The sequence below is a fragment of the Carcharhinus amblyrhynchos genome, unplaced genomic scaffold, assembly GCF_965287045.1.
Source record: "Carcharhinus amblyrhynchos unplaced genomic scaffold, sCarAmb.v2.hapA scaffold_54, whole genome shotgun sequence".
NCBI classification, from domain to species: domain Eukaryota; kingdom Metazoa; phylum Chordata; class Chondrichthyes; order Carcharhiniformes; family Carcharhinidae; genus Carcharhinus; species Carcharhinus amblyrhynchos.
The window spans coordinates 245,957-272,185 of NW_027649795.1; the positions used below are offsets into that span (position 1 = coordinate 245,957).

At 45.2% G+C, this 26,229-nt stretch overlaps 3 protein-coding genes across 3 annotated transcripts in view; 1 reads left to right on the forward strand and 2 right to left on the reverse strand.

Moving 5' to 3' along the window:
• Nucleotides 1-290: 290 nt before the first annotated feature.
• On the reverse strand, nt 291-20,589 carry LOC145337627 (type 2 DNA topoisomerase 6 subunit B-like). Its single transcript, XM_080182430.1, has 6 exons — nt 20,477-20,589; nt 17,497-17,644; nt 15,478-15,531; nt 12,980-13,083; nt 10,044-10,127; nt 291-296 (listed from the first exon to the last, which is right to left on the reverse strand). The coding sequence occupies exons 1-6, from the start codon at nt 20,492-20,494 to the stop codon at nt 291-293; spliced, it is 414 nt and encodes a 137-aa protein (XP_080038556.1). The 5' UTR covers nt 20,495-20,589.
• Nucleotides 20,590-20,831: 242 nt separating this feature from the next.
• The window catches only part of LOC145337624 (acylphosphatase-2-like), a 47,880-nt gene continuing 42,482 nt past the window's right edge, over nt 20,832-26,229 (forward strand). The window contains exon 1 of the mRNA XM_080182428.1: nt 20,832-20,847. The gene's annotated coding sequence lies outside the window, so the exon portion shown is untranslated. The remainder of the gene's footprint in view (nt 20,848-26,229) is intronic.
• On the reverse strand, nt 23,963-25,610 carry LOC145337628 (putative G-protein coupled receptor 75). The gene has a single exon (XM_080182431.1). The coding sequence runs from the start codon at nt 25,608-25,610 to the stop codon at nt 24,015-24,017; it is 1,596 nt and encodes a 531-aa protein (XP_080038557.1). The 3' UTR covers nt 23,963-24,014.

Sequence of the window (26,229 nt, forward strand, 5' to 3'; positions counted from 1 at the left end):
CTCTTTTCTCTCCTTACAGATGCTGCCAGACCTGCTGAGATTTTCCAGCATTTTCTGTTTTGGTTTCAGATTCCAGTGCTGCAGTAATTTGTTTTTATGCCGGTTAGGTGCATTGGCCATGTTAAATTCTCCCTCAGAGTATCCAAACAGCGCCAGCTGGAGTGTGGCGACTTGGGGAATTTCACAGTAATTTCATTGCAGTGTTAATGTAAGCCAACTTGTGACACTAACAAATAAAGTACATCTGGCAGTTAGCCAGTGGGCCATCAGGAACACTCTTTTGGAGCAGGCTAAACCTGCAACAATGGACGAATATATACAGTTCATACTTAGAAGAGGTAATGGTGAAGTGGTATTACTGCTAGACTATAATCTGGAAACTCAGCTAATGTTCCGGAGACCCAGGTTCAAATCCCGCCACGGCAGATGGTGGAATTTGAATTCAAAAAAATAAAAATCTGGGATTAAGAATCTACTGACGACCCATTGTCGGAAGAACCCATCTGGTTCCTCTTAGGGAAGGAAATCTGCCGTCCTTACCCGGTCTGGCCTACATGTGACTCCAGAGCCACAGCAATGTGGTTGACTTTCAACTGCCCTCCAAGGGCAACTGGGGATGGGCAATAAATGCTGTCCCAGCCAGTGACACCCATGTCCCCAGGAAAGAGTAAAAAAAAAGTCAAGGTAAATATGTACAAGTGGGATAAATTTTACTGTCCCACCTGCAACAGGAATTGGAGTGGGTGAGGGGAAGACCATGGAAAGATCTGTTGACCTCGGATGGGATTTTCCGGTTTCAGGTCAAAGAATGTGATTGATCCAGACATTCCATCAGCGTACATATTTAAAGATTTGCAATTTATTTAGTGACTTTCACGACCTCAGGAGAATTTAAGTGAATTGAACAGCAAATTGACTGGGATTTTACATTGTCCGTAAGACCATAAGACATAAAAGCAGAATTAGGTCACTCAGCCCATCGAGTCTGCTCCGCCATTCAATCATGGCAGATATGTTTCTCATCCTTATTCTTCTGCTTTTTCCCCATAACCCCTAAATAAATTATCTATGGTATTATCCATGTTGTGCCTGTGCAAGGAAGAGAAAGATCAAATATATTGTGCCACATTGTCTCCCATGTTGTTTAATTTGCACACCCCTTATTCTTCCCTCCTATCAGCTATCTCTCTTCCTTCAAGTACTCATTCCCCCATTTCTCTTCTATACTCCCTCCCATTTCTCACACTTGCTTTTCATGGCATTTTCTTTCCCTTCCCCATCTGCCTTTACAGTTGGCAAGTGGACCAATTGGCAGGGCAGCCTTTCTGTTTTTGCCGCATCCTTGGACCAGGGCAGGATGAAAGGCTCAGATGAAATTAACAAGTGTGTCTGGGGACTACAGTCTGTATATTGTCGTGACCTGACCCTCATGCATAGCTTTTCACTGACATTTATTGTTTTACAAGTCAGCAGCTTCCTCCCGCTGTCTCCCTGAGAGAGAGCACATTGGAAATACCAGCTCGCACGCTCCATTTCCTTGGGTGCCCATTCTCCCTCAGCCTTTCACAGAGTGTACTTCACGCTGGATGGCTGTTAAGCAGTGTGATAACGTGTCAACAATACAACCTTGGCAAGAAGCAGGTTTCATGTTGGCTCACGGCCTCGCATGAACGTAAAGTTCAGGCCATGGAGTTACAACGTTTTGCAGCTGTTTCATCTAAAATGTTAAAATAATCATGACTTTTGGGTTTAAAAACCACACTGATACTCCCCTGCCTGTTATTTTAAGATGTGGAGATGCCAGTGTTGGAATGGTGCGAGCACACCAGGTTAAAGTCCAACAGGTTTATTTGGAATCAGGAGCTTTCAGAGCGCTGCTTCTTCATCAGGTGAATCCTGATGAATGAGAGTCCTGATGAAGGAGCAATGCTCTGAAAGCTCGTGATTCCAAATAAACCTGGACTTTAATCTGGTGCTGTGAGACTTCTTACTGTTATTTTAAGAGTTATTAATTCACTGAGCATTCAAGGAGAGATTCTCTCAAAGGAGCAGAAGATATTTTAGTTATTTTGTCATGGGATGTGGGCATCGCTTACAAGGTCAGCATCCGCTGAGTGGCTAGACTATTAAACATTTCTATGGGTCTGGAGTCACATGTAGCCCAGACCAGGTAAGGTCAGCAGGTTTCCTTCCCTAAAGGTGCCAGACAGATTTTTTACACCAATTGACGATAGCTTTATGGCCACCATTACTGAGACTAGCTTTTAATGCCTGACTTTATTTGAACCTATGTCTCTAGAGCCTTAGTTGGGATCACAAGTCTTGTGTGCCATTATTACTTGCCACTGCCTCTCTGAAATTTGAGGAAGTTCTTTTCTTTAGAGGCAGGAGACAGTATTTTTAACATCTTGCAGTGTTTACCTAATTTTTTAAAAAAGTTCAGGAAGTTTTGTCTGCATTGGATTACCAGTGACTTTTGTTTAAAATTAGCAATTTAAATCCTTAATTACAGACCTGAACAAATGGTCCTTTATGAGGCCACATAGTGGCTTTAATGCTAATTACAGTAATTATAATTAAGCCTTGAATATTTTTCAATGCAAATTGCTTCAGTCTCTACAAAAATGAGGGTAGCATTTCAAGGACATTATACATAAAAACAAAAATAGCCACCTTGCAAATTATAGCTAAAACAGATTGATAGTTTTATGACTGGAACTCGTTGACTGTTACTGTTGACTACTCATAACACCTCCTAGTGGGCTGTTACTTATCTTCGTTAAATAATTTCAAAACATTCACTGAAAACTGAAAAAAAATCTTATTCGCTATTACGCTCTAGCGGAACAATAAACCCTCAATGCAATGTATTTGACGTAATGCTTATAACTTCACTGTGTTTTAAATTTTAAACAAATCTCTCCCATTATTAGCTGGTTGTATAGCTGAGCTGTACAAATCAGGCAGATGCCAAGTTTGATTCCTGGACAGTGTAGTCAGTTTGAATAAAGCTACGGCAACAACTGAGATGGTACAATTAGCCTCTGTTCTCCAGGAGAAAGAAGGAGAAAGATCTCCCATGTTTCTACCCCCAGAGAGAGACGTGGACTTTCACAGAATACTACAGTGCACATCCTTCCTATGATATGGCAACCAGAACTACACACAGTACTTCAGCTGTGTCCATGCCCCTCATAATCTTGAACTCCTCAATCAGGTCACCCCCTTAGTCTTCTCTGCTCCAACAAAAACAACCCAAGTCGATCCAACCTCTCTTCATAACTTAAGTGTTCCACCCCAGGCAACATTCTTTTTTCTATTCATTCATGGGGCATGGGTGTCACTGGCTGGCCAGCATTTATTGCCCATCCCTAGTTGCCCTTGGAGGGCAGTTGAGAGTCAACCACATTGACAATCACACGACATCCTGATGAATCTCCTCTGCACTCCCTCCAGTGCAATCACATCCTTCCTATAATGTGGCGACCAGAACTGCAGACATTACTCCAGCTGTGGCCTCACCAAAGTTCTATACGACTCCATCATGACCTCTCTGCTTTTGTAATCTAGATTGTCAGAGCAGCTCTGACGAAGGGTCATCCAGACTCAAAATGTTGGCTCTGTTCTCTTTTGACAGGCTGTCAGACCTGCTGAGATTTTCCCACATTTTCTGTTTTTGTTTCAGATTCCAGCACCCGCAGTATTTTGCTTTAATCTCAGACTAGTTGCAAACTGGATTATTCTGCGATCTGGATAATCCAACATTCACTGCAAGCTAATATATGATGAATAGCCATTCAGGAATATTTGGGGGTGCCCTCGTGGCCATATCCTAGCTAGGGGAAACCTACTCAGGGGACTAGAAGGGTAAAGGAAGAATTAGTGGAAAGTAGGGCAAAGAAAATAATGGGAAATATAATATTTCAGACTACTGTATGCCCCAGTAAACTTCCATTTTCCCTTGGTTTCAAAGGGCTCTCCGAGTGGCTTCAATTCTATATTTATGTCCGTGTCTCAATGCGTTGGCAGACTCAGGGAAATATTTTGTACCTATGTTGTCCACTTTGCAGGTTTTAATGACAAAAAAATTTACAACTCAAATAAGAATCCATGCAATTTACATAAACAATTCTTTAACTATCTTAAGGATATCAGCTTTTGATAAAGAAGTAAAGAAATTTAAACTTTCCTTCTGCTGTCTGTACATCTGGATTTTGAGTCAGAGTTTGTTCATACTGTTTCCAGTCTGCTAGATGGGATGGATCCGTGAAGAACGAGCAAGCGTTTTTGCTGTCCTTGAACAATATAGGCAAGTCAGCCGGTCCATATATGAATATATGTGTCAAGTCAAGGGGTGTTGTTTCTCTTTTGCAGGTATCATTGATCTGTAGAAACTATTTGCTACATCCAAGTTGTTAGCTCCTCTCCACCTCTACTCCATCATCATGGCTAAATCACAAACATAGGGCTGGATCTCATTTTCATCTGCCAGTGGGTTTGAAGGCACGGGGTGGGGGTGAGGGGGGCATGTAAAATCCGGCAGGTGACCCTCCTACTTACCAGCCCATGACCTATCTAAGGTTTTATGGGGAGGTGTTCATAGAATCTGGCCTTGTCCCACTGCCACTGCTACATGCCGGAGGTCAGGCAACTTTAGCTGCATGGGCTGATGTGTTGGTCACAGGTGGAGAATCTGCTTTGTGGATTTACTGGGCTCATCAGCTGGATACCACCATCCCCCCTCAAAGATTGTCTAGCCATCCTCTCTTTAGCTGGCCTCCTGATCTAGGCCCCACCTCACTCTCCACTGACAGAGACTCGTGACTCTGGACTTATCTGGCTCCTCAGCATGGTGAGATTGACTGTAGTCGGCAGCATGGTGGCACATTGGTTAGCACTGCTGCCTCACAGCGCCAGGGACACAGGTTCAATTCCCGGCTCGGGTCACTGTCTGTGCAGAGCCTGCACAATGTCTACGTGGGTTTCCTCCAGATGCTCCGGTTTCCTCCCACAGTCCAAAAACCATGCTGGTTAGGTGGATTGGACACTATCCACTCCACCTAATCCACACATCTTTGGACTATAAGCAGCAAGTTAGCATGGCCAATCCACCTAACCCATGCATCTTTGGACACTAAGCGACAATTTAGCTTGGCTAATCCACCTAACCCGCATATTTTTTGGAGTGTGGGAGGAAACCGGAGCACTCAGAGGAAACCCACGCAGACACAGAGAGAGCATGCAGACTCCACAGGCAGAGACATGAATCCAGAATTGAACCAGGGTCCTTAGCACTGTGGGGCAGCAGTGCTGACCACTGTGCCATCGTGTCGCCCCAAAAGGTCAGCTAGATCAAATCTACCCCCTTAGCCATTATGGTGGACATTACACACAATGGAAGCATATCACGAGAAGCACATACTTCAGCAGAGAAACTTACTTCCCATTTACGTTTACACATGGTTTATAATCTTTCAGTGAAGGATACAGATATGTTGGAAATTCTAGTGGGTTTGTTGGGGTAGTTCTTAATGCAAGGGCAAATAGCCGCTATTGATAATATCTCAAGCACTCCGCATGCTCCTTCTTCTGCTAATTTGTTAGGAATAGAAAGAGGGAAAGGTTTCCCAGCAATAGGATGGAGTCTGCAGCATCGTGAATCAGCTGTACGCTCAAAGTCTCTGCTCAGAGAAAAGAAAATAAATGTATAATGTAAAAAATTAACTGTTATTAACTATATATATATTTTTTAAAGTTTATTTATAGTCACAAGTAAGGCTCACATTAACACTGTAATGAAGTTACTGTGAAATTCCCCTCGTTGCCACACTCCGGCACTGTTCAGGTCAATGCACCCTAACCAGCACATCTTTCAGAATGTGGGGGGATATCTATAAGATTCCCTCCTCATTCTTCTGAATTCCAATGAGTATAGTCCCAGTCTACTCAGTCTTTCCTCATAAGCCAACCCTCTTGACTCCGGAATCAACCTAGTGAATCTCTGCACCCCCTCCAGTGCCAGTATATTCTTTCTTAAGTAAGGAGACCAAAACTGTACACAGTGCTCCAGGTGTGGCCTCACCAGCACCTTATACAGCTGCAACATAACCTCGCTGTTTTTAAACTCCATCCCTCTTGCAATGAAGGACAAAATTCCATTTGCCTTCTTAATTATCTGCTGCATCTGCAAACCAACTCCTTGTGATTCCTGCTCAGGGACACCCACATCCCTCTGCACAGCAGCATATGGCAATTTTGTACCATTTAAATAATAGTCCATTTTGCTGTTATTCCCATCAAAATGGATAACCTCACATTTACTAACATTGTACTCCATCTGCCAGATCCTCGTCCACTCACTTAGACTATCGCTATCCCTTTGCAGACTTTGAACGTCCTCTACACACTTTGCTCTGCCACCCATCTTAGTGTCATTTGTGAATTTTGACACACTACACTTGGTCCCCAAATCCAAATCATCTATGTAAACTGCAAACAATTGCGGTCCCAACACTGATCCCTGAGGCACACCACTAGTCACTGATCACCAACCAGAAAAACACTCATTTACTCCCACTTTTTGCTTTGTGTTAGTTAACCAATTCTCAAAGCATGCTAATACATTACCCGTAACACTGTGCACCTTTCCCTTATGTAGCAGTCTTTGGTGCTGCCTTCGGGAAATCCAGATACACCACATCCACAGGTTCCCCATTGTCCACTGCACACGTAATGTTCTCAAAGAATTCCACCAAATTAGTCAAACATGACCTTCCCTCCATGAACCCATGCTGCACCTTACCAATGGGACAATTTATATCCAGATGTCTTGCCATTTCTTCCTTGATGATAGATTCAAGCATTTTCCCTAGTATAGAAGTTAAGCTAACTGGCCTATAGTTTCCCGCTTTTTGTTTACCTCCTTTGTAAAATAGTGGCATCACATTTGCAGTTTGATTAATTATTGTCACATGTCATGCTATACAGACAAAGCATATCATTCATAGAGAAGGAAAGAAGGCGCAGAATGTAGTGTTACAGGTATAGTTAGGGTGTAGAGAAAGATCAACTTAATGCAAGGTAAGTCTGTTCAAAAGTCTGACAGCAGCAGGGAAGAAGCTGTTCTTGAGTCAGTTGGTATGTGACCTCAGACTTTTGTATCTTTTTCCCGATGGAAAAAGGTAGAAGAGAAAATGTCCAGGGTGCTTGGGGTCATTAGTTATGGTGGCCACTTTGCCGAGACAGCAGGAAGTGTAGACGCAGTCAATAGATGGGAAGCTGGTTTGCGTGATGAACTGGGCTACACTTTTGTATATTTTTCCTGATGAAAGAAGGTAGAAGAGAGAATGGCCAGGGTGCGTGGGGTCTTTGATTGTGCTGGCTGCTTTTTCAAATGTGGAGATGCCGGTGTTGGACTGGGGTAAAGAGAGTAAGAAGTCTCACAACATCAGGTTAAAGTCCAACAAGTTTATTTGATAGTAAATGCCACAAGCTTTCAGAATGCTGTTCCTTCATCAGGTGAAGGAACAGCATTTCTGAAAGCTTGTGGGTTTACTATCAAATAAACTCGCTATACTTTAGCCTGGTGTTGTGAGACTTCTTACTGTGCTTTTTCCAAGACAATGGAAGGTGTAGACAGAGTCAATGGATGGGAGGCTGGTTTGTGTGATGGATTGGGCTACATTCATGACCATTTGTAGTTTCTTATCTGATCCTTACCTAACAAACTGAGCACTGTCTGAAAGTATAGAGTGTCCATAACTGCAAAATTTGTCCAAGTTCCCATTCCTAAAATTAAAGTGTTTTAGTTAGCGTTGGATCAAGGTGAGGCATTTTTGTGCAATCCTAGATTAGTAAATACTTGTGACCGGGGAAGGCGGATGAGAAATCTATACATAATTCAATAAAAATCAACAGATTTGAAGCAGACTGACTTGAAAATTTTTTGGACATGAGCCATATAGAACTGCATCTCCCACATCCTCTTCCATAGAATGGCCTGACCAGCCATCATCTCATTCCAGCTTCCTGTGCCTCAGCTAATCAACAGCAGAATCCCCACCTCATCCTCAAATCACTCATTGCCCCAATTGCTCAGATATCCCTATCCACATTCTCCATTTTCTGACCCCAGTTTAAGATTATCCATCAGTGTCACAAGTAGGCTTACATTAACACCACAATGAAGTTACTGTGAAAACACCCCTGTCGTCACACTCCGGTGCCTATTCGGGTACACCGAGGGAGAATTTAATACCTAACCAGCACATCTTTCGGATTGTGGGAGGAAACCGGAGCACCCAGAGGAAACCCACAGAGATACGTGGTGCAGACTCCACACAGATAGTGACCCAAGCTGAGAGTCGAATCTCGGTCACTGGCGCTGTGAGGCAGCAATGCTAACCACTATGCCACCGTGCCATTAACTATTGGGCAGTTACTATTGGCCCTGCAACCTGCCCACTCCACTGAGTAAGGCCAATCTTTCAGCCATTGCATAGGGAAATCACAGAAACCCTACAGTACAGAAAGAGGCCATTCGGCCCATCGAGTCTGCACCAACCATAATCCCAGCAGGCCCTACCCCCATATCCCTACATATTTTACCCACTAATCCCTCTAAGCTACGCATCTCAGGACACTAAGGGGCAATTTAGCATGGCCAATCAACCTAACCTGTACATCTTTCGGACTGTGGGAGGAAACTGGAGCACCCAGAGGAAACCCACGCAGACACGGGGAGAACGTGCAAACTCCACACAGACAGTGACCTGAGCTGGAAATTGAACCTGGGTCCCTGGTGCTGTGAGGCAGCAGTACTAACCACTGTGCTACCATGCCGCCCAAGTGGTGACAAGCATGGGGAGTTGAGGCTGAAATGCAGAAGGTAATGTGAAGTATGCTGTTCTGGATTAGTGGAGATTTGACAAGAGTGAACTTCAAAGCTCTTAAAGAATTATTTGATACCTATAACAAAACATATAGTGATATTCCACATACACTAGAGTAGTGATGTGATAGCAAGTGCATATTCTTACCCAAAGATGTGTGTCGATAGGTTACCATTTATTTTGACATTAAACTGGATTTTCACCTGAAAGAAAAGGTTTTTTCTTTCTTACTCTTGAGAGTAATGTTTGAAATCAATACAGCCAATACAGAACAGCAGTGTATTTATATTTGAAAGTATGGTCATTTTAATCAAATTGTTTTTCTGTCCATTGTCACTGTTAATTTTCATCTTTTATTTATTAGAGTCACAAATAGGCTTAATCTTAATGCCGCAATGAGTATTGTGAAAATCCCCCAGTCTCCACTTTCCGGAGTCTGTTTGGGTGCACTGAGGGAGAATTTAGCGTGGCCAATGCATCTAACCAGCTCATTTTTTGGACTGTCGGAGGAAACTGGAGCACCCAGAGGAAACCCACGCAGACAGAGGGAGAACGTGCAGACTCCGCACAGACAGTGACCCAAGCCGGGAATTGAACTCGGGTCCCTGGCGCTGTGAGGCAGCAGTTCTAACCACCGTGAGGTAACCCACTGTGCCTTAGGAGAGAAGTTAGAAAACATTTCTTTACATGAAGGATTAATTAATGAATTATCAATCAATAATAAATATTTGATCAAAGGCAGGATAAAGGGTTATGGGGAAAAGGCAGGGGAGTGGAGTTAGGAGGAGATGGAGAATAGCCATGATCATATAGAATGGCAGAGTGAGCTCAAAGGGCTGCGTTGCCTTCTCTCGCTCCTAATACTTATATAATTCTAAATCTGAAGCTGATAGGTTTGTGCTGGTCAAAGGTTATCAAGTATCTGGAGTCAAGGCATGTGGATGGAGTTAAGATACAGTCAGCTCTGATCTCAATGAATGGAGCAACAAGCCTGAAGCCTATCCCAGTTCTTATTTTCATGATCCCCAGATGGCCAGCTGATACTCCACATTCAAAGGCTCAATATGTTGGCCTTGATGTGAAGGAACAAAATTAGAATGTGATTTGATATTTGGTTTTTCCTGGCTCACCCAACTGATTCACACTCAATACCTGTGGATGTACGATGCTGATCCTTTGTAAGAAACGCTTGATCATTAAACAATCTGTCATCACAATGCGGCTTCTCTCAGTAATCTAATTAACACAGAGAAAAACAATGTGACTTCAGAACACAGCAATGAAGGGATTAGCCAATAAATTCTATCAAGAGCAAACACAGGAATGGCCTACGATTGGAGGAGAAGCTTTTTGCAGAATCTTCCATTCCAAATGACTGGCCCTTCGAACATAAGAACTTGGAGCAGGAGTAGGCCATCTATCCCTTCAAGCCTGCCCCGCCATTCAATAAGATCATGGCTGATCTGAAGTGGATCAGTTCCACTTTCCCGCTTTCTCCCCTAATTCCCTTGAATATCAAAAACCTATCTACCCGTGACTTAAATATATTCAGCGAGGTAGCCTCCACCACTTCAACGGGCATAGAATTCCAGAGATTCACCACCCTTTGAGTGAAGAAGTTTCTCCTCAACTCCGTTCTAAACTGCACCCCCCCCCTTATTTTGAGGCTGTGCCCTCTAGTTCTGCTATCCTTTCTAAGCAGGAAGAATCTCTCTACCTCTACCCTATCTAGCCCCTTCATTATCTTGTAAGTCTCTATAAGATCCCCCCTCAGCCTTCTAAACTCTTAACGAGTACAGACCCAGTCTATTCAATCTCTCTTCATAAGCTAACCCCCTCATCTCTGGTATCAGCCTGGTGAACCTCCTCTGCACTCCCTCCAAGGCCAATATATCCTTTCGCAAATGCGGGGACCAAAACTGCACACAGTACTCCAGCTGTGGCCTCACCAGTACCCTGTACAGTTGCAGCAAGACCTCCCTACTTTTATATTCTATCCCCCTTGCTATAAAGGCCAGCATTCCATTTGCCTTCTTGACCACCTGCTGCACCTGCAGACTGGGTTTTTGCGATTCATGCACAAGGACCCCCAGGTCCCTCTGCACCGTCGCATGCTGCAGCTTTTCGTCCTTTAAATAATAATCCCTCCTACTATTATTTCTGCCAAAGCGGATAACCTCACATTTGCTTTGAAACTGGCCCCGGAGCCACATAGAGGCACTTGGGCCGCCTGTTGGACTAAACCTGATCTAAACAAGCAGAGTATAAATCTGTTCCCATTCAAGGGTCTCTTGTGATATTCTGAGGTTCACTGCCCGAAGCTGAGTGAGGGTGGGAGCAGAGCATCTTATCTACCAACATGCAAAAGGGAAGCTTTAAACTTTATTTATTGCTGTCACAAGTAAGGTTTACATTAACACTGTAATTAAGTTACTGAAAATCTCTTAGTCGCCACACTCTGACACCTGTTTGGGCACACTGAGGGAGAATTTAGCGCCTAACCTGTGTGTGGACTGATGCCGCACACAGTCTATCTTTCAGACTGTGTACGGCACAGTGGTTAGCACTGCTGCCTCTCAGCACCAGGGACCCGGGTTCGATTCCCGGCTTGGTCACTGTCTGTGTGGCGTTTGCACATTCTTCCGGTGTCTGCACAGGTTTCCTCCGGGCGCTCTGGTTTCCTCCTACTTCCAAAGATGTGTTGGTTATGTTGATTGGCCATGCTAAATTTCAGGAGGGTTAGGGCCTGGGTGGGATTGTTGTTGGTGTAGGCTCGATGGGCCAGAATGGCCTCCTTCTGTACTGTAGGGTTATGTTGATTGGCCATGCTAAATTGTCCCTAAATTGCAGGGGGTTGTCACTGGGTGGGATTGTTGTCAGTGCAGGTTTGATGGACTGAATGGCCTCCTTCTGTACTGTTGGGTTATGTTGATTGGCCATGCTAAATTGTCCCTAAATTGCAAGGGGAGGGGGAGGAGTCACTGGGATAGGGCCTGGGTGGGATTGTTGTTGGTGCAGGTTTGATGGGCTGAATGGTCTCCTACTGTACTGTAGGATTATGTGGATTGGCTGTACTAAATTGCCCCTAAATTGCAGGGGTGCCACTGTGGAAACAGACAGATTTACATTGGGGAGCAAAGGCTTTGACTAAAGATCCAATGTGAGTCATTAACCTGGCTATTCAGATGTTGGCTATGCCTTCTTAGCACCATTTACTTTTAATTTGAGATATGTATTTATACCTTCATTTCCATCTTGCATGTCTTTTAAAAAATCCCAGCACGATGACACAGTTAGGTGGATTGGCCATGCTAAATTGACCCTAGTGTCGAGGATTAGCAGGGTAAATACGTGGGGTTATGGGGATAAAGCCTGTGTGAGATTGTGGTCAGTACAGACTTGATGGGCTTCCTTCTGCACTGTAAAGATTCTATGATTGTATGAATATTTAAATTCAGCAGAGCTGAATAAGGTTAAGTGCTTAATCCTAACTCTTGACTTCAACCCACAGGAATTGGAGACACAACATCCTCAGTTTCTTCAAGATTTTGAAATCGAGATCTTTTTGCCCCCAAAATTTGTTGTGATTATTAGACATAATCTGTGACTATTTACTTATTAGTGTCACAAGTAGGCTGATATTAACACCGCAATGAAGTTACTGTGAAAATCTCCTAGTTGCCACACTCAGGCGCCTGTTCGGGTACACTGAGGGAAAAGTAAGCAATGCCAATCCACCCTAACCAGCACATCTTTCGGATGTGGGAGGAAACCAGAGCACCCGGAGGAATCCCACACAGACACAGGGCAAACGTGCAAATTCCACACAGACAGTGACTCAAGCCGGGAATTGGACCCAGGTCCCTGGCACTGTGAGGCAGCAGCACTAACCATTGTGTCACCGTGCCACCTTATTATTTATTTTACATATATATCCGTTTACAATCAGCTTATACATTTTCACAAGAATAGCAATACATATTGCTACTTTACCCCTTGCCCCTCTCCCTCCTTCTAAAAACATGACAAATATCAGTGATAAAAAAAATTCGGTGGCTTCTGGTAGTGGCTGATTACGCTGTTCATACCTCAAATGTCAGCCTGAGCCCTGGAGAATTGAACTTCTCATTTAAATCAGCACTCTCCATGTCTGCTTGCACACTTAAGGATAGCTGTAGCAAGAGCTTTTCAACTGCTGATAAAAGAGATCAGTGTTAGTGGAATCAGAACCATTGGAGTCATCTTAGTTTATCAGGACCAACAGTTTTAGGAACTGGAATGTGAGGCAATGGTCTAGTGGTATTATCACTAGACTGTTAATCTTGAAACTGAGCTAATGTTCTGGGGGACACGGGTTTGAATCCCATCACGGCAGATGGTGGAATTTAAATTCAATAGACTGGGACTTTTTTCTCTGGAGTGTAGGAGAGTGACAGGTGATCTTATAGAAGTCTATAAAATAATGAGGGGCATAGGTCAGCTGGATAGTCAATATTTTTCCCAAAGGTAGGGGAGTCTAAAACTAGAGGGCATCGGTTTAAGGTGAGAGGGGAGAGATATAAAAGTGTCCAGAGGGGCAATTTTTTCACACAGAGGGTGGTGAGTGTCTGGAACGAGCTGCCAGAGGCAGTAGTAGAGGCGGGTACAATTTTGTCTTTTAAAAATAATTTAGACTGTTACATAGGTAAGATGGGTATAGAGGGATATGGCCCAAATGTGGGCAGTTAGGACTAGCTTAGGGGTTGGGGTGGCATGGACAAGTTGGGCCGAAGGGCTTGTTTCTATGCTGTAAACCTCTATGACTTAATAAAAGATATCTGGCATTAAGAATTCTCCGATACCATGAAACCATTGTCAATTGTTGGAAAAACCCATCTGGTTCACTAATGTCCTTTAGGGAAGGAAATCTGTCTTCCTTACCCACTCTGACTTACATATGACTCCAGAACCTCAGCAATGTGGTTGACTCTCAACTGCCCTCCATGGGATGGGCGATAAATGCTGGCCTAGCCAGTGACACCCATGTCCCACAAATGAATCAAAAAAGGTTGTAAACTTTAAAACTTTCTCAGTGTTCATCTTGTCAATTCCTCCCAGAATCTTATGTTTCAATAAGGTCGCCTCTCATTTTTCTAAACTTTAACGGATACAGTTTATGTTTATTTATTAATGTCACAAGTCGGCTTACAATAACACTGCAATTAAGTTACTGTGAAAATCCCTTAGTCGGCACACTCCGGCGCCTGCTCGGGTACACTGAGGGAAGCCAGCATTGAACCCAAGTTCCTGGTGCTGTGAGGTAGCAGTGCTAATCACTGTGTTAAACACTGTGCCACCATGCATCAAGTGATGAAGGGGCAGCGCTCCGAAAGTTCGTGCTATCAAATAAACCTGTTGGACTTTAACCTGGTGTTGTGACACTTCTTACTGTGCTCACCCCAGTCCAACGCCGGCATCTCCACATCACAACAAGTTAGTATTTAGGTGCAGGAAGTGATTGGAAAGGAAAATCCGAACATTGTCATTTATTGTAATGAGGATGGAGTATAAAAGTGACAATGTTTCGTTAGAGTTGTATAGGGTGTGGGTGAGATCAGATCTGGAGTAAGGTGTGAAGTTTTAGTCTTCTTGAGAAAGGATTAGAAGCAGTTCTGATAAGGTTCACTCAACTGATTCCTAGGATGAAGGGGTTCTCTTATAAAGAAAGGTTGGAAATGTTAGGTCTCTCCAGGGGTGGCACAGTGGTTAGCGCTGCTGCCTCACAGCACCAGGGATCCAGGTTCGATTCCCTGGCCACTGTCTGTGCGGAGTCTGCACGTTCTCCCCATGTCTGCGAGAGTTTCCTCCCAAAGTCCAAAGATGTACGGGTTAGGTTGATTGGCCATACTAAATTGCCCCTAGTGTCTTTTTTATTTATTCACACGTGGGTCATGGGCTTCGCTGGCTGGGCCAGCATTTATTGCCCATCCCTAGTTGCCCGAGGGCAATTGAGAGTCAGGCACATTGCTGTAGCTCTGGAGTCACAGGTAGGCCGGACTGGGTAAGGACGACAGATTTCCTTCCCTAAAGGACATTGGTAAACCAGATGGGTTTTTCCGACAACTGACAATGGTTTCATGGTCATCAGTAGACTCTTAATTCCAGATTTTTTTTATTGAATTCGAAGTCCACCATCTGCTGTGACAGGATTTGAACCTGGGTCCCCCAGAACATTAGCTGAGTTTCCTGAATTAATAACCTAGCAATATTACCACTAGGCTATCGCCTTTCCTGTCAGAGGAATTCGCAGGGTAAATGTGTGGGGTTACAGGGATAGGGTCTGGGTGGTATTGTGGCTGGTACAGACACAATGGGCCGAATGGCCTCATTCTGTACTGTTGGGATCCTCTGATTCTATGGATTCTACCCAAAGATAACATATTTATCCCTGTTCTCTGCTTCTTGAGATTTAAATACAACAGGATTGGAAGAGGAACGGTGGGGAGAAGGGGATGGTAAAAGGTGATTGGCTGGCATTGCGATGATCCCCAGCCGCAGAAAAACTGGAAGAAGCCGAAAGTATAAGACTTACTGATTTTGCTCTTACCTTTGTAAAAATGATCTGTTTGATTACTGGGGATCCATTGTCCTGCAGCTGCAACTGGACAAATTGGAATAATTTTAAAAAATTAACATCATGGCTAAAATAAAAACCAATTGATATATGACACATAGAATCATACAGTGCAGAAGAGGTCCTTCAGCCCAACGAGTCTGCACCAACACATTAGAAACACCTAAACTCCCACCTAAGCCCATTTGCTAGCACTTGACCCATAATCCTGAATGTTATGATGTGCCAAGTGCTTATCCAGGTACTTTTTAAAGGTACATTGCATGAAACCCATCCTGAGAACTTGTTTCACAGGAGTTAAGTGATCTCACAATTAGGTGATCCAACATGTAGGATTACAAGTAAATTCCATTTGAACTTAAAAGGACCAGTTTACCAGAAATGAGTTCCTCCCTGTACCACCCTCCCCGGCAGTGCATTCCAGATCGCCACCACCCTCTAGGTAAAAAGGTTTTTCCTCACATTCCCCCTAAACCTCCTGCCCCTCACCATGAACCTATGTCCTCTCATATCTGACCCTTCAACTAAGGGGAATAGCTGCTTCCTATCCACTCTGTTCATGTCTCATAATCTTGAACACCTCAATCAGGTCACCGTTCAGTCTTCTCTGCTCCAACAAAAACAACACAAGCCTATCCAACCTCTCTTCATAACTTAAATGTTCCATCCCCGGCAGCATCCTGGTGAATCTCCTCTGCATGCCCTCCAGTGCAACAGCATACTTCCTAAAGTGTGGCGACCAGAACTGCACACAGAGCTCCAGCTGTGGCCTCGCCAAAGTTCCATACAACTCCATCATAGAACTTTGGTAAGGCCACAGCTGGAGTACTGTGTGCAGTTCCAGTCACCACATTATAGGAAGGATGCTGTTGCACTGGTATAGCATTGGTATAAAAATCTGTAACTCCTCCATAAATTTACTCACTGTCCCAGCATCCACCGCACTTTGGGGGAGCGAATTCCACAGGTTCACAACACTTTGGGTGAAGTAGTTTCTCCTCCAACTCCATTTTAAATTTGCTGCCCCACAAGAGGAAGCATCCGCTCCACGTCTACTTTATCCAGACCTTTTATCATCTTGTATATCTCAATTCGATCCCCCCGTCATTCTTCTAAATTTCAGAGTATGGTCTAAACTATGCACACCTGTACTCTAGCTGTGGCCTCACCAAAGTTCTATACAACTCCAGTATGACTTCTCTGCTTTTGTAATGCCTTGATTGATGAAGGCAAGTGTCCCATATGCCTTTTCACTACCCCACTAACATGCCCTTCCGCTTTAGAGATCTACGGACAAATAAGTCAAGATCCCTTTGTTCCACAGAACACATATGAAATTAAATGTTAAGTTTCACTTCTGGTTGCTGTCAACTTTGAGTGTCTGTTTATGTGTTATTGTACAGCGAGGTAATGTTGCAGCTGTATAAGGTGCTGGGGAGGCCACACCTGGAGTGGTCTCCTTACTTGAGAAGGGATATACTGGCAGTGGAGCGGGTGCAGAGGAGATTCACGAGGCTGATTCCGGAGTTGAGAGGGTTGGCTTATGAGGAGAGACTGAGTAGACTGGGACTATAGTCATTGGAATTCGGAAGTATGAGGGGAGATCTTACAGAAACTTATAAGATTATGAAGGGAATATATAAGATAAAAGCAGGCAAGTTGTTTCCAGTGGCAGTGAAACTAGAACTAGGGGACATAGCCTCAAAATAAGGGGAAGCAGATCTAGGACCGAGTTGAGAAGGAACTTCTTCACCCAAAGGGTTGTGAATCTGTGGAATTCCCTGCCCAGTGAAGCAGGTGAGGCTCCCTCATTGAATGTTTTTAAGGCAAGGATAGATAAATTTGTGAACAGTAAAGGAATTAAGAGTTACGGTGAGCAGGCGGGTAAGTTGGAGCTAGGTCCACAATAAAGATCAGCCATGAGTTTATTGAACGGCGGGGCAGGCTCGAGGGGCCAGATGGCCCTCCCCTGCTCTGCCTGTTCTTACATACCTGTTACAACACAAAAGAGATATTCCCTTTGAATGTGTAAGCTTGAGTTTACTGCATTAACCAGGACAAGCAGATCTCCTTCCAGTTCAGCCAATTTTCTAAATCTTCTGTTGTCATTTTTAATGTGAATAATAAGATACTCTATAATCTGAAAAGAAAACATATGATTGTGTCCAACTCATAAACCATTTCTAATATCATGACAAATAATAAGGAATGGCTTGTGCTGAATACTTTATTTTAGTTCTTAATTCTTATCCAGATTTAGCAAAGCAATGCAGTTTTTTTAAAAATTAGAATCATAGAATCCTACAGTGCAGAAAGTTAAAGTTTATTTATTAGTCACAAGTAAGCCTTTCATTAACATTGCAATGAAGTTAAGTTACTGCGAAAATTCCCTAGTTGCCACACTCCGGCGCCTGTTCAGGTCAATGCACCCAAACCACGTTTTTTGACTGTGGGAGGAAACTGGAGCACCCGGAGGAAAGCCACACAGACACAGCAGAACGTGCACACAAACAGTAACCCAAGCTGAGGATTGAACCTGGATGCCTGGCACTGTGAGGCAACAGTGTTAACCATGGTACAGTATTTTCTGGCATGGACCCTTTCCTGTATTTTTCAGTATGATGTTTGGAGGGGAAAAAGTTGGCTTGACAGAGAGCTTACACATCTGCTTCCAAAGGCACCACCGTAGTGGGTCGGATCTCAAAAGAATGACGAGACAGAGTACAGGAATGAGACAGAAAATCTGGTGAACTGGTGCAACAACAATAATCTCTCCTTCAATGTCAACAAAACAAAGGAGATTGTCATCGACTTCAGGAAGTGTAAAGGAGAACATGCCCCTGTCTACATCAACAGGGACGAAGTAGAAAGGGTTGAGTGCTTCAAGTGTCCAAATCACCAACAACGTGTCCTGGTTCCCCCCATTCCAGCACTATAGTTAAGAAAGCCCCACCAAGTAGTCCTCTACTTTCTAAAGAGGTGAAGAAAATTTGGCATGTCAGCTACAACTCTCACCAACTTTTACAGATGCACCATAGAAAGCATTCTTTCTGGTTGTATCACAGCTTGGGCTCCTGCTCTGCCCAAGACTGCAAGAAACTACAAAAGGCCGTGAATGTAGCCCAATCCATCACGCAAACCAGCCTCCCATCCATTGACTCTGTCTACACTTCCTGCTGTCTCAGGAAAAGCAGCCAGTATAATTAAGGACCCCCCACGCACCCCGGACATTCTCTCTTCCACCTTCTTCCATCGGGAAAAAGATACAAAAGTCTGAGGTCCCGTACCGACCGACTCAAGAACAGCTTCTTCCCTGCTGCTGTCAGACTTTTGAATGGACCTACCTTGCATTAAGTTGACTTTTCTCTACACCCTAGCTATGACTGTGACACTACATGTTGCACTCTCTCGTTTCCTTCTGTATGAATGGTATGCTTTGTCTGTATAGCGTGCAAGAAACAATATTTTTCACTGTATCCCAAGACAATAATAAATGAAATCAAATCAGAGAGGATGGCAGACTCTTCAACTTGCAACAGCTAGTGGCACATACCAAAACAAGAGCGGAGCTGCTGTTTGCTGATTGTGGGACTCTCAGTTCAGCTTGGCTCAGCAGGTGCCATTCCTGTTTCTGAGTCCATGGATTTTAGCATATTGCAACATCACAGGCAGTGAACGCCTTCAGGTGCTTCCACCATGTGACTATTCTTCTTTGTGCAAACCTACTCGAGGAACAATGCCAGGTTATCCAGCCACAAGGACCTTACAACCTTGCACAAGCCTCTTGGGTTTGGAGTCAGTTACATTTAGGAGTCAGTAACAGTGTCCATGAACAGGAACTCTGGCATATCTTCCCTACCTGGGCGAACAAAACCCTCACGACAAAAAACCGAACCCTCCCGGCTAACTCTGGACAAAGGAAATGCAAGCTTGGGATCTTCCCAGGCAGAGTGACTCGAACATTTAAGGAGGAAACTCATTGACCCCCAGCTAGAGCTGGTTGCAGCAGTTCAAACCCTTGAATAAAATTATGCCCAATATATCCTCTTGAGTTTCACCCTCTGCCTCCTCATGGAGAATGATGGGAAATAAGCAATGGTGGCCACCATTTTCCCAACTCAGGAAAAATAGCAGATTGGGAATTTGAAGGCCGTTGACATAGAATCATAGAATCCTACAGTGCGTAAGGAGACCAGTCAGCCCATTGAGTCTGTAACAACCACAATTCCACCCAGGCCTTATTCCCATAAACCCATACATTTACCCTGCTAATCCCCCTGACCCTAGGATCAATTTAGCATGGCCAATCCATCTCACCCGCACATCTTTGGACACTAAGGGACAATTTAGCATGGCCAATCCACCTAATCTTGGACTGTGGGAGGAAACTGGAGCACCCAGAGGAAACACGCAGACACGGGGAGAAAGTGCAAACTCCACACAGTGACCCAAGGCCGGAAATCGAACCCAGATCCCTGGCACTGTGAGGCAGCAGTGCTAATCCCCTGTGCCCACCATGCTGCCTGTTCATTTTGATTTGAAAGACTATATATGTATATATATATATGCAAATTTAGCAATTCAACTCATGCACTTAGCATCCTTCTTTTGCAGTTCAATTGAGAAAAGAATAAAATATCCTAAATTATTTGCTGACTATTAGTCCAGGCACTTCTTTCTGCGGTGCTTTTCTTTCTCCCTTGGCAGTGGAAGACTTTGCCCTCTGTGCCTCCATTACCTGGCGGAGCGCGGGCTCCATTTTTTTATGAATGGGTTTTTTTTCCTTACTGAACTATTCCCGCGCGCCGCTAACGGAAATTTCCGTTTAAAAATTAACGCACTCTCCCCTACACCCGCGTGCCGGTCCTTTCCCGCCCAAAAGGAGGCGTAATGCGCCTGCGCCGGCCTTCATCAATCTCTCTCTCTCTGTTTCTCTTCCCCGCCCCCCACATTATAAATCGGTCCCCCTGACCCGCTCCCCTGTGCGCATGAAACGTCCACGCCCCCCACTCCTTTGCCAATATTGCTAGAACGCATGTGCCAGCTCGTCACCACACTTGGCCCGAATCGCTAGTCCGTACGCGCTTGCCCGCCAAGACGACTTTGCCAGTATCGCTAGTACGCATGCGTTCACCCTTACTTGGCCTAGTCCGCATGCGCCACCCTTGGCTTAGCCCGTATGCGCCATCCATCCAAGCCCTTTGCCAGTATCGCTACTGCACATGCGCAGAGAATCACCCCCACCATGCCAGTATCCCCCACTGCGCTTGCGCTGGTTCTCCCGCACTTCCCTTGTCAGTATCCCTCGTGCGCATGCTCTGGATGTCTGGTTGCTGAGAGGAGGTAAGTCCTTGACAACAGAAAGTAGCTGACAGTTACTACTGGAATGGGGATGATAAGGTTATTATTTAATGCCCCACCGTGCTCCAACAATGTACCTGCTAGATATGGTTCTGATATCAACCTTCCTAGACTTGAAGTAATGTTTATTTATAAGTAGGCTTACATTAACATTGCAATGAAGTTACTGTGAAAATTCCCCCTAGTCACCCACACTCCGGCGCCTGTTCAGGTACACAGAGGGAGAATTTAGCACAGCTGATGTATTGTGATATTAGAGTCAAGTTAAAGTTTATTCTTTATTTATTAGTCACAAGTAATTGTAACTACTTACATTAATCAAAGGCTTACATTAACACCGCAATGAAGTTACCGTGAAAATCCCCTGGTTGCCACACTCCAGCGCCTGTTCGGGTTACACTGAGGGAGAATTTAGCCCCTAACCAGCACATCTTTCAGACTGTGGGAGGAACAGTTACATTAATCAAAGGCTTACACTAACACTGCAATGAAGTTACTGTGACAATCCCCCTAGTCACCCACACTCCGGTGCCTGTTTGGGTTACACTGAGGGAGAATTTAGCACAGCCCAATGCATCGTGTCATAGAGTCAAGTTAAAGCTTAAACTTATTTATTAGTCACAAGTTAGGCTTATATTAACACAGCAATGAAGTTAATGTGAAAATCCCCTAGTCGCTGCACTCCAGCGCCTGTTCAGGTTACACTGAGGGAGAATTTAGCACCTAACCAGCATGTCTTTCAGACTGTAGGAGGAAACCAGGGCACCCAGAGGAAACCCATGCAGACACTGGGGAGAACATGCAGACAGTGACCAAGCCGGGAATCAAACCCAAGTCCCTGGTGTTGTAAGGCAGCAGTGCTAACCACTGTGGCATCAGATTAGCAATCCAGAGAACCAGGCTAATGCTCTGGGGACACGGGTTCGAATCCCATCATGGTAGCTGGTGGAATTTATTCAATGAATAAAATCTCTGATATAAAGCTAGTCTCAGCGCCAATGAAACTATCATCAATTGTTGTAAAAAAAAACACTAATGTGAAGGAAATCTGCTGTCCTTAGCCGGTCTGGCCTACATGTGACTCCAGACCCACAGCAATCCCAAGCCTGGTGAAGGTCATAGCATTGAGGGAGCGTGCCCAGTGGTAACATATCGGAGGTAACTTCATGATTGAGTTCTGCTTCAACAGGGAATTGGGGTGGTAATAGCCTAGTGGTATTATCGCTAGACTAGCAGTCCAGAAACTTAGCTAATGTCCTGGGGGACCCGGGTTCGAATCCCCCCACAGCAGATGGTGGAATTTGAATTCAATAAAAAAAAATCTGGAATTAAGAATCTACTGATGACCCATTGTCGGAAAAACCCATCTGGTTCCCTTTAGGGAAGGAAATCTGCCGTCCTTACCTGGTCTGGCCTACATGTGACTCCAGAGCCACAGCAATGTGGTTGACTCTCAACTGCCCTCCAAGGGCAACTAGGGATGGGCAATAAATGCTGGCCCAGCCAGCGACACCCTGGCAGTATCTTGCAAGTTTCAATAAGATCCCCCCCTCATCCTTCTAAACTTCAATGAGTACAGACCCAGAGTCCCCAACTGCTCCTCATACAACAAGCTCTTCGTTCCAGGGATCATTCTTGTGAACCTCCTGCAGACCCTTTCCAAGGCCAGCACATCCTTTCTTAGATACGGGGCATAAAACTGCTCAAAATATTCCAGTCCTCAGACTTTTATAGAATATAAAAGCAGGGAGGTCTTGCTGCAACTGGGGTACTGTGTGCAGTTTTGGTCGCTGCACTTGCGCAAGGATATTTTGGCCTTGGAGGGAGTGCAGAGGAGGTTCACTAGGCTGATACCGGAGATGAGGGGGTTAGACTATGAAGAGAGACTAAATAGACTGGGTCTGTACTCATTGGAGTTTAGAAGGATGAGGGAGGATCTTATAGAGATGTATAAGATAATGAAAGGGATGGATAGGGTAGAGGTAGAGAGATTCTTCCTGCTCAGAAAGGACAGCAGGACTAGAGGGTGCAGCCTCAAGATAAGGGGGGGGGCAGTTTAGAATGGACTTGAGGAGGAACTTCTTCACTCAAAGGGTGGTGAATCTCTGGAATTCTCTGCCCGTTGAAGTGGTGGAGGCTACCTCGCTAAATATATTTAAGTCACGGGTAGATAGGTTTTTGACAGACAAGGGAATTAAGGGTTATGGGGAGAAAGCGGGAAAGTGGAACTGAGCCACTTCAGATCAGCCATGATCTTATTGAATGGCTGGGCAGGCTTGAAGAGCTAGATGGCCTACTCCTGCTCCTACTACTTATGTTCTTATAGGTATGGAAGACAAAACCAGAAGCCATAGGAGCAGAATTAGGCCATCCGGCCCATTGAGTCTACTCCATCATTCAGTCATGGCTGATATTTTTCTCATCCCCATTCTCCTGCTTTTCCCCATATCCCTGATCCCCTTATTAATCTATCTCTGTTTTAAAGACACTCAATGACCCGGCCTCCACAGCCTTCTGCGGCAAAAAGTTCCACAGATTCCCCACTCTCTGGCTGAAGAAATTCCTCCTCATCTCTGTTTTAAAGGACCGTCTCTTTAGCCTGAGGTTGTGCCCTCTGGTTCTAGTTTTTCCTACTAGTGGAAACATCCTCTCCATGTCCACTCTATCCAGGCCTCGCAGTATCCTGTAAATTTCAATCAGATCCCTCCCTCATCCTTCTAGACTTTGAGTACAGACCCAGAGTCCTCAACCGTTATACAATTTGCAGGATATATGCTTCTGAGGGGACTCATAGTTGATCTTTCTCTACACCCTCGCTGTGACTGTAACCCGACATTTTGCACTCTGTCCTTTCCTTCTCTATAAACAGTATGCTCTGTCTGTATAGCGTGCAGGAAACAATACTTTTCACTGTGTGCTAACACATGTGACAATAATAAATCAAATCAAATCATTCATAAGACATGCTGCATCCAGATTTATACAGATTATTAACTCGTATCCAGTGTTCATTGTTATATTTGGATGTTTTAACAGTACATTCAATTTGCCATTCTAATTAACAACATCCTCATGTCACCCACGTTTGTCTGCTTCCAAAGCTTTGGTGAACCATGTGCTCTGTTTTGCCCCGTACCAATTTGGTTGCACTAGACAGATGGGGCAGGAATATGTTTGACTGACGTGCTGTCGCAATCCTGCATGAAGTCCGATGTTTTGGAGATGTGGTAGTACATTCCAGTGTAGGACTGGGCAGAGCCGCAAGCATACTTCCTGGGCTGCAGGCATGTGGGGGTACTCCCCTCCTGGGACACGCTGCTATTATAGATACTGTAGTAGGGCTCGATCCGAGTGTTGATCAGGGTGGAGGCGCTCTGCGTTTTCTGCTGGTGCCCCACCGAGGTGAAGATGTCCTTCGAGTGGCTGGGTCCGCAGGCCTGGTCCACAAGCTTCTTCTGCGACTTGGGGGAGAGGATATAGGCCGAGTTGGTGTCGTGGTGAGAAGATTTGTTGCGGTTGGCCACCAGGCTGCCATCCCCCACCGCTTTCAGCCTGGTTTTCTGATGGCAGCACAGCAGGAGGGCCGCCACCTGCACACACCATGCCACCTTCTTGCGGAGACCGGAGTTGTTGCGGGAATAGATGAAGGGGTTGAGGCCCGACCTGAAAAAGACCAAGGTCAGGCCGCACAGTTCGAACTGGTAGATGATGAAGCTACTCTCCAAAGTCAAGACATGGTGCACCAGGACCACACCGAGCGGCAGGCAGCAGATCACCGAGAGAAGTATCATGACGCAGGTCGCAACTGCTTTGGAGTCCTTGGCTGCCGAAAGATTCACCGTTTGCTCCAGCTTCTTGCCGGACGAGGTAGTGTTTTTGCCATGCGCGTAGAGGTGTGTCTGAACGTGGGATGATTTGTGAAGGTTCTGCTTCCTGTACAAGGAGGGCTCTGACGCATCTGGTGTGGCCAAACAGCCGGGCTTTTTGGGGTCAACCACTGTGATGACAGGGCAGCGGCGTACCTGCGCGTTCTTGTGCAAGGTTTGAGCGATCAGGGCGTAGGAAATGGCGACGATGCCCACGCAGAGGGTGAAGTCCACCACGTACGTGTACAGGACGGCCTTGCCATCCTCGCTGATGAGCCCGAGCAGCGGCACGCAGACCCTGGAGCCATGGTACTTGGTCATGGCCGACAGGGTGGCCAGGGTGAAACTGATGACCCACAGGACGATGGTGAGGAGGAGCGTGCAGACAAAGGAGGAGGCTTGGCTCGACTGCTGGCCCAGCACCATCCGCAGGCGGTGGACAGCGATCATCGCCACCGTCTTCAAAGACATGATGACAAAGCCCGCGCTGGTGAGGTGGAAGGCAAAGCAGAAAGCGTCCGACATGCTGCCTCCGTTGTCAAAAAACATGACAGCGCCAAACATGGGGACGACCACGAGGCAGACGAGGAGGTCGCAGAAAGATAGGTTCAAGATCATGAAATCGAAGTGGGTCCGGAATTTCCTGAAGGCTGGGTTGAAGAAGGAGGACAAGACGATTAAATTCCCGTAGGATCCCAGAAAGAAGACCAGCATGAGCAGCAGGCTACAGGTGGCCAACGTGGCCTTGTGGATGGCTGTTTGGACTCCGGTTTGATTCTTGCCCGGGGAGCAGTTTGTCAGCACTGGGAAAATGCATCCCGGAGTGGTGTTGGTACTGAAGGTCAATTTCCCACTTACAAAAGATGGCTGGATATCCATTGACGAAGGCAGTTTACTCGTTAACTATGACAGTTCCTGAAAAGTTTTCTGTCAGGTTTATTATGGCACCTGGAATTAGAAAGGTGAGTTTACATTAAAGTTTTTTTCAAAAGTTTATTTATTAATGTCACAATTAACACTGCAATGAAGTTACAAGAAATCCCCTAGTCGCCACACTCTGGGTACGCTGAGGGAGAATTTTTGCATGGCCAGCACGCGCTGGCTAGGGGGGTGGTGGGAGCAGGTACAATAGTAGCAATTAAGGGGCACCTAGACAAATACATGATTAATAAAGTTAAAGTAAGGCTTACATTAACACCACAATGAAGGTACTGTGAATAGGATGAGAATGGAGGGATATAGACTCAGTAGGTGCGTACAGTTTTAATTTAGGCAGGTATTACGATTGGCTTGGAGGGCCAAAGGACCTGTTCCTGGGCTGTACTGTTTTTTGTTCTTTTGTCTTTCGGACTGTGGGAGGAAACCAGAGCACTTGGAGGAAATCCATGGAGACATGGGGAGAAAGTACAGATTCCGCTCGCTCTGTGCCCCAAAGCCGGGAATCGAACTTGGATCCCTGGAGCTGTGAGGCAGCAGCGCTAACCACTGTGCCAGTGTA

Excerpts from the sequence above, each read along its gene's own strand:
- LOC145337627 (XM_080182430.1), bottom strand. Across the intron at positions 13,084-15,477 it reads AACAGATCATTTTTACAAAG|TTGAAAAGCTCTTGCTACAG; the intron begins GTAAGAGCAAAA and ends TTTTATCAGCAG. Across the intron at positions 10,128-12,979 it reads GGCTCAGGCTGACATTTGAG|ATTACTGAGAGAAGCCGCAT; the intron begins GTATGAACAGCG and ends TGTGTTAATTAG.
- LOC145337628 (XM_080182431.1), bottom strand. The coding sequence starts at position 25,610 with ATGGATATCCAGCCATCTTTTGTAAGTGGGAAATTGACCTTCAGTACC.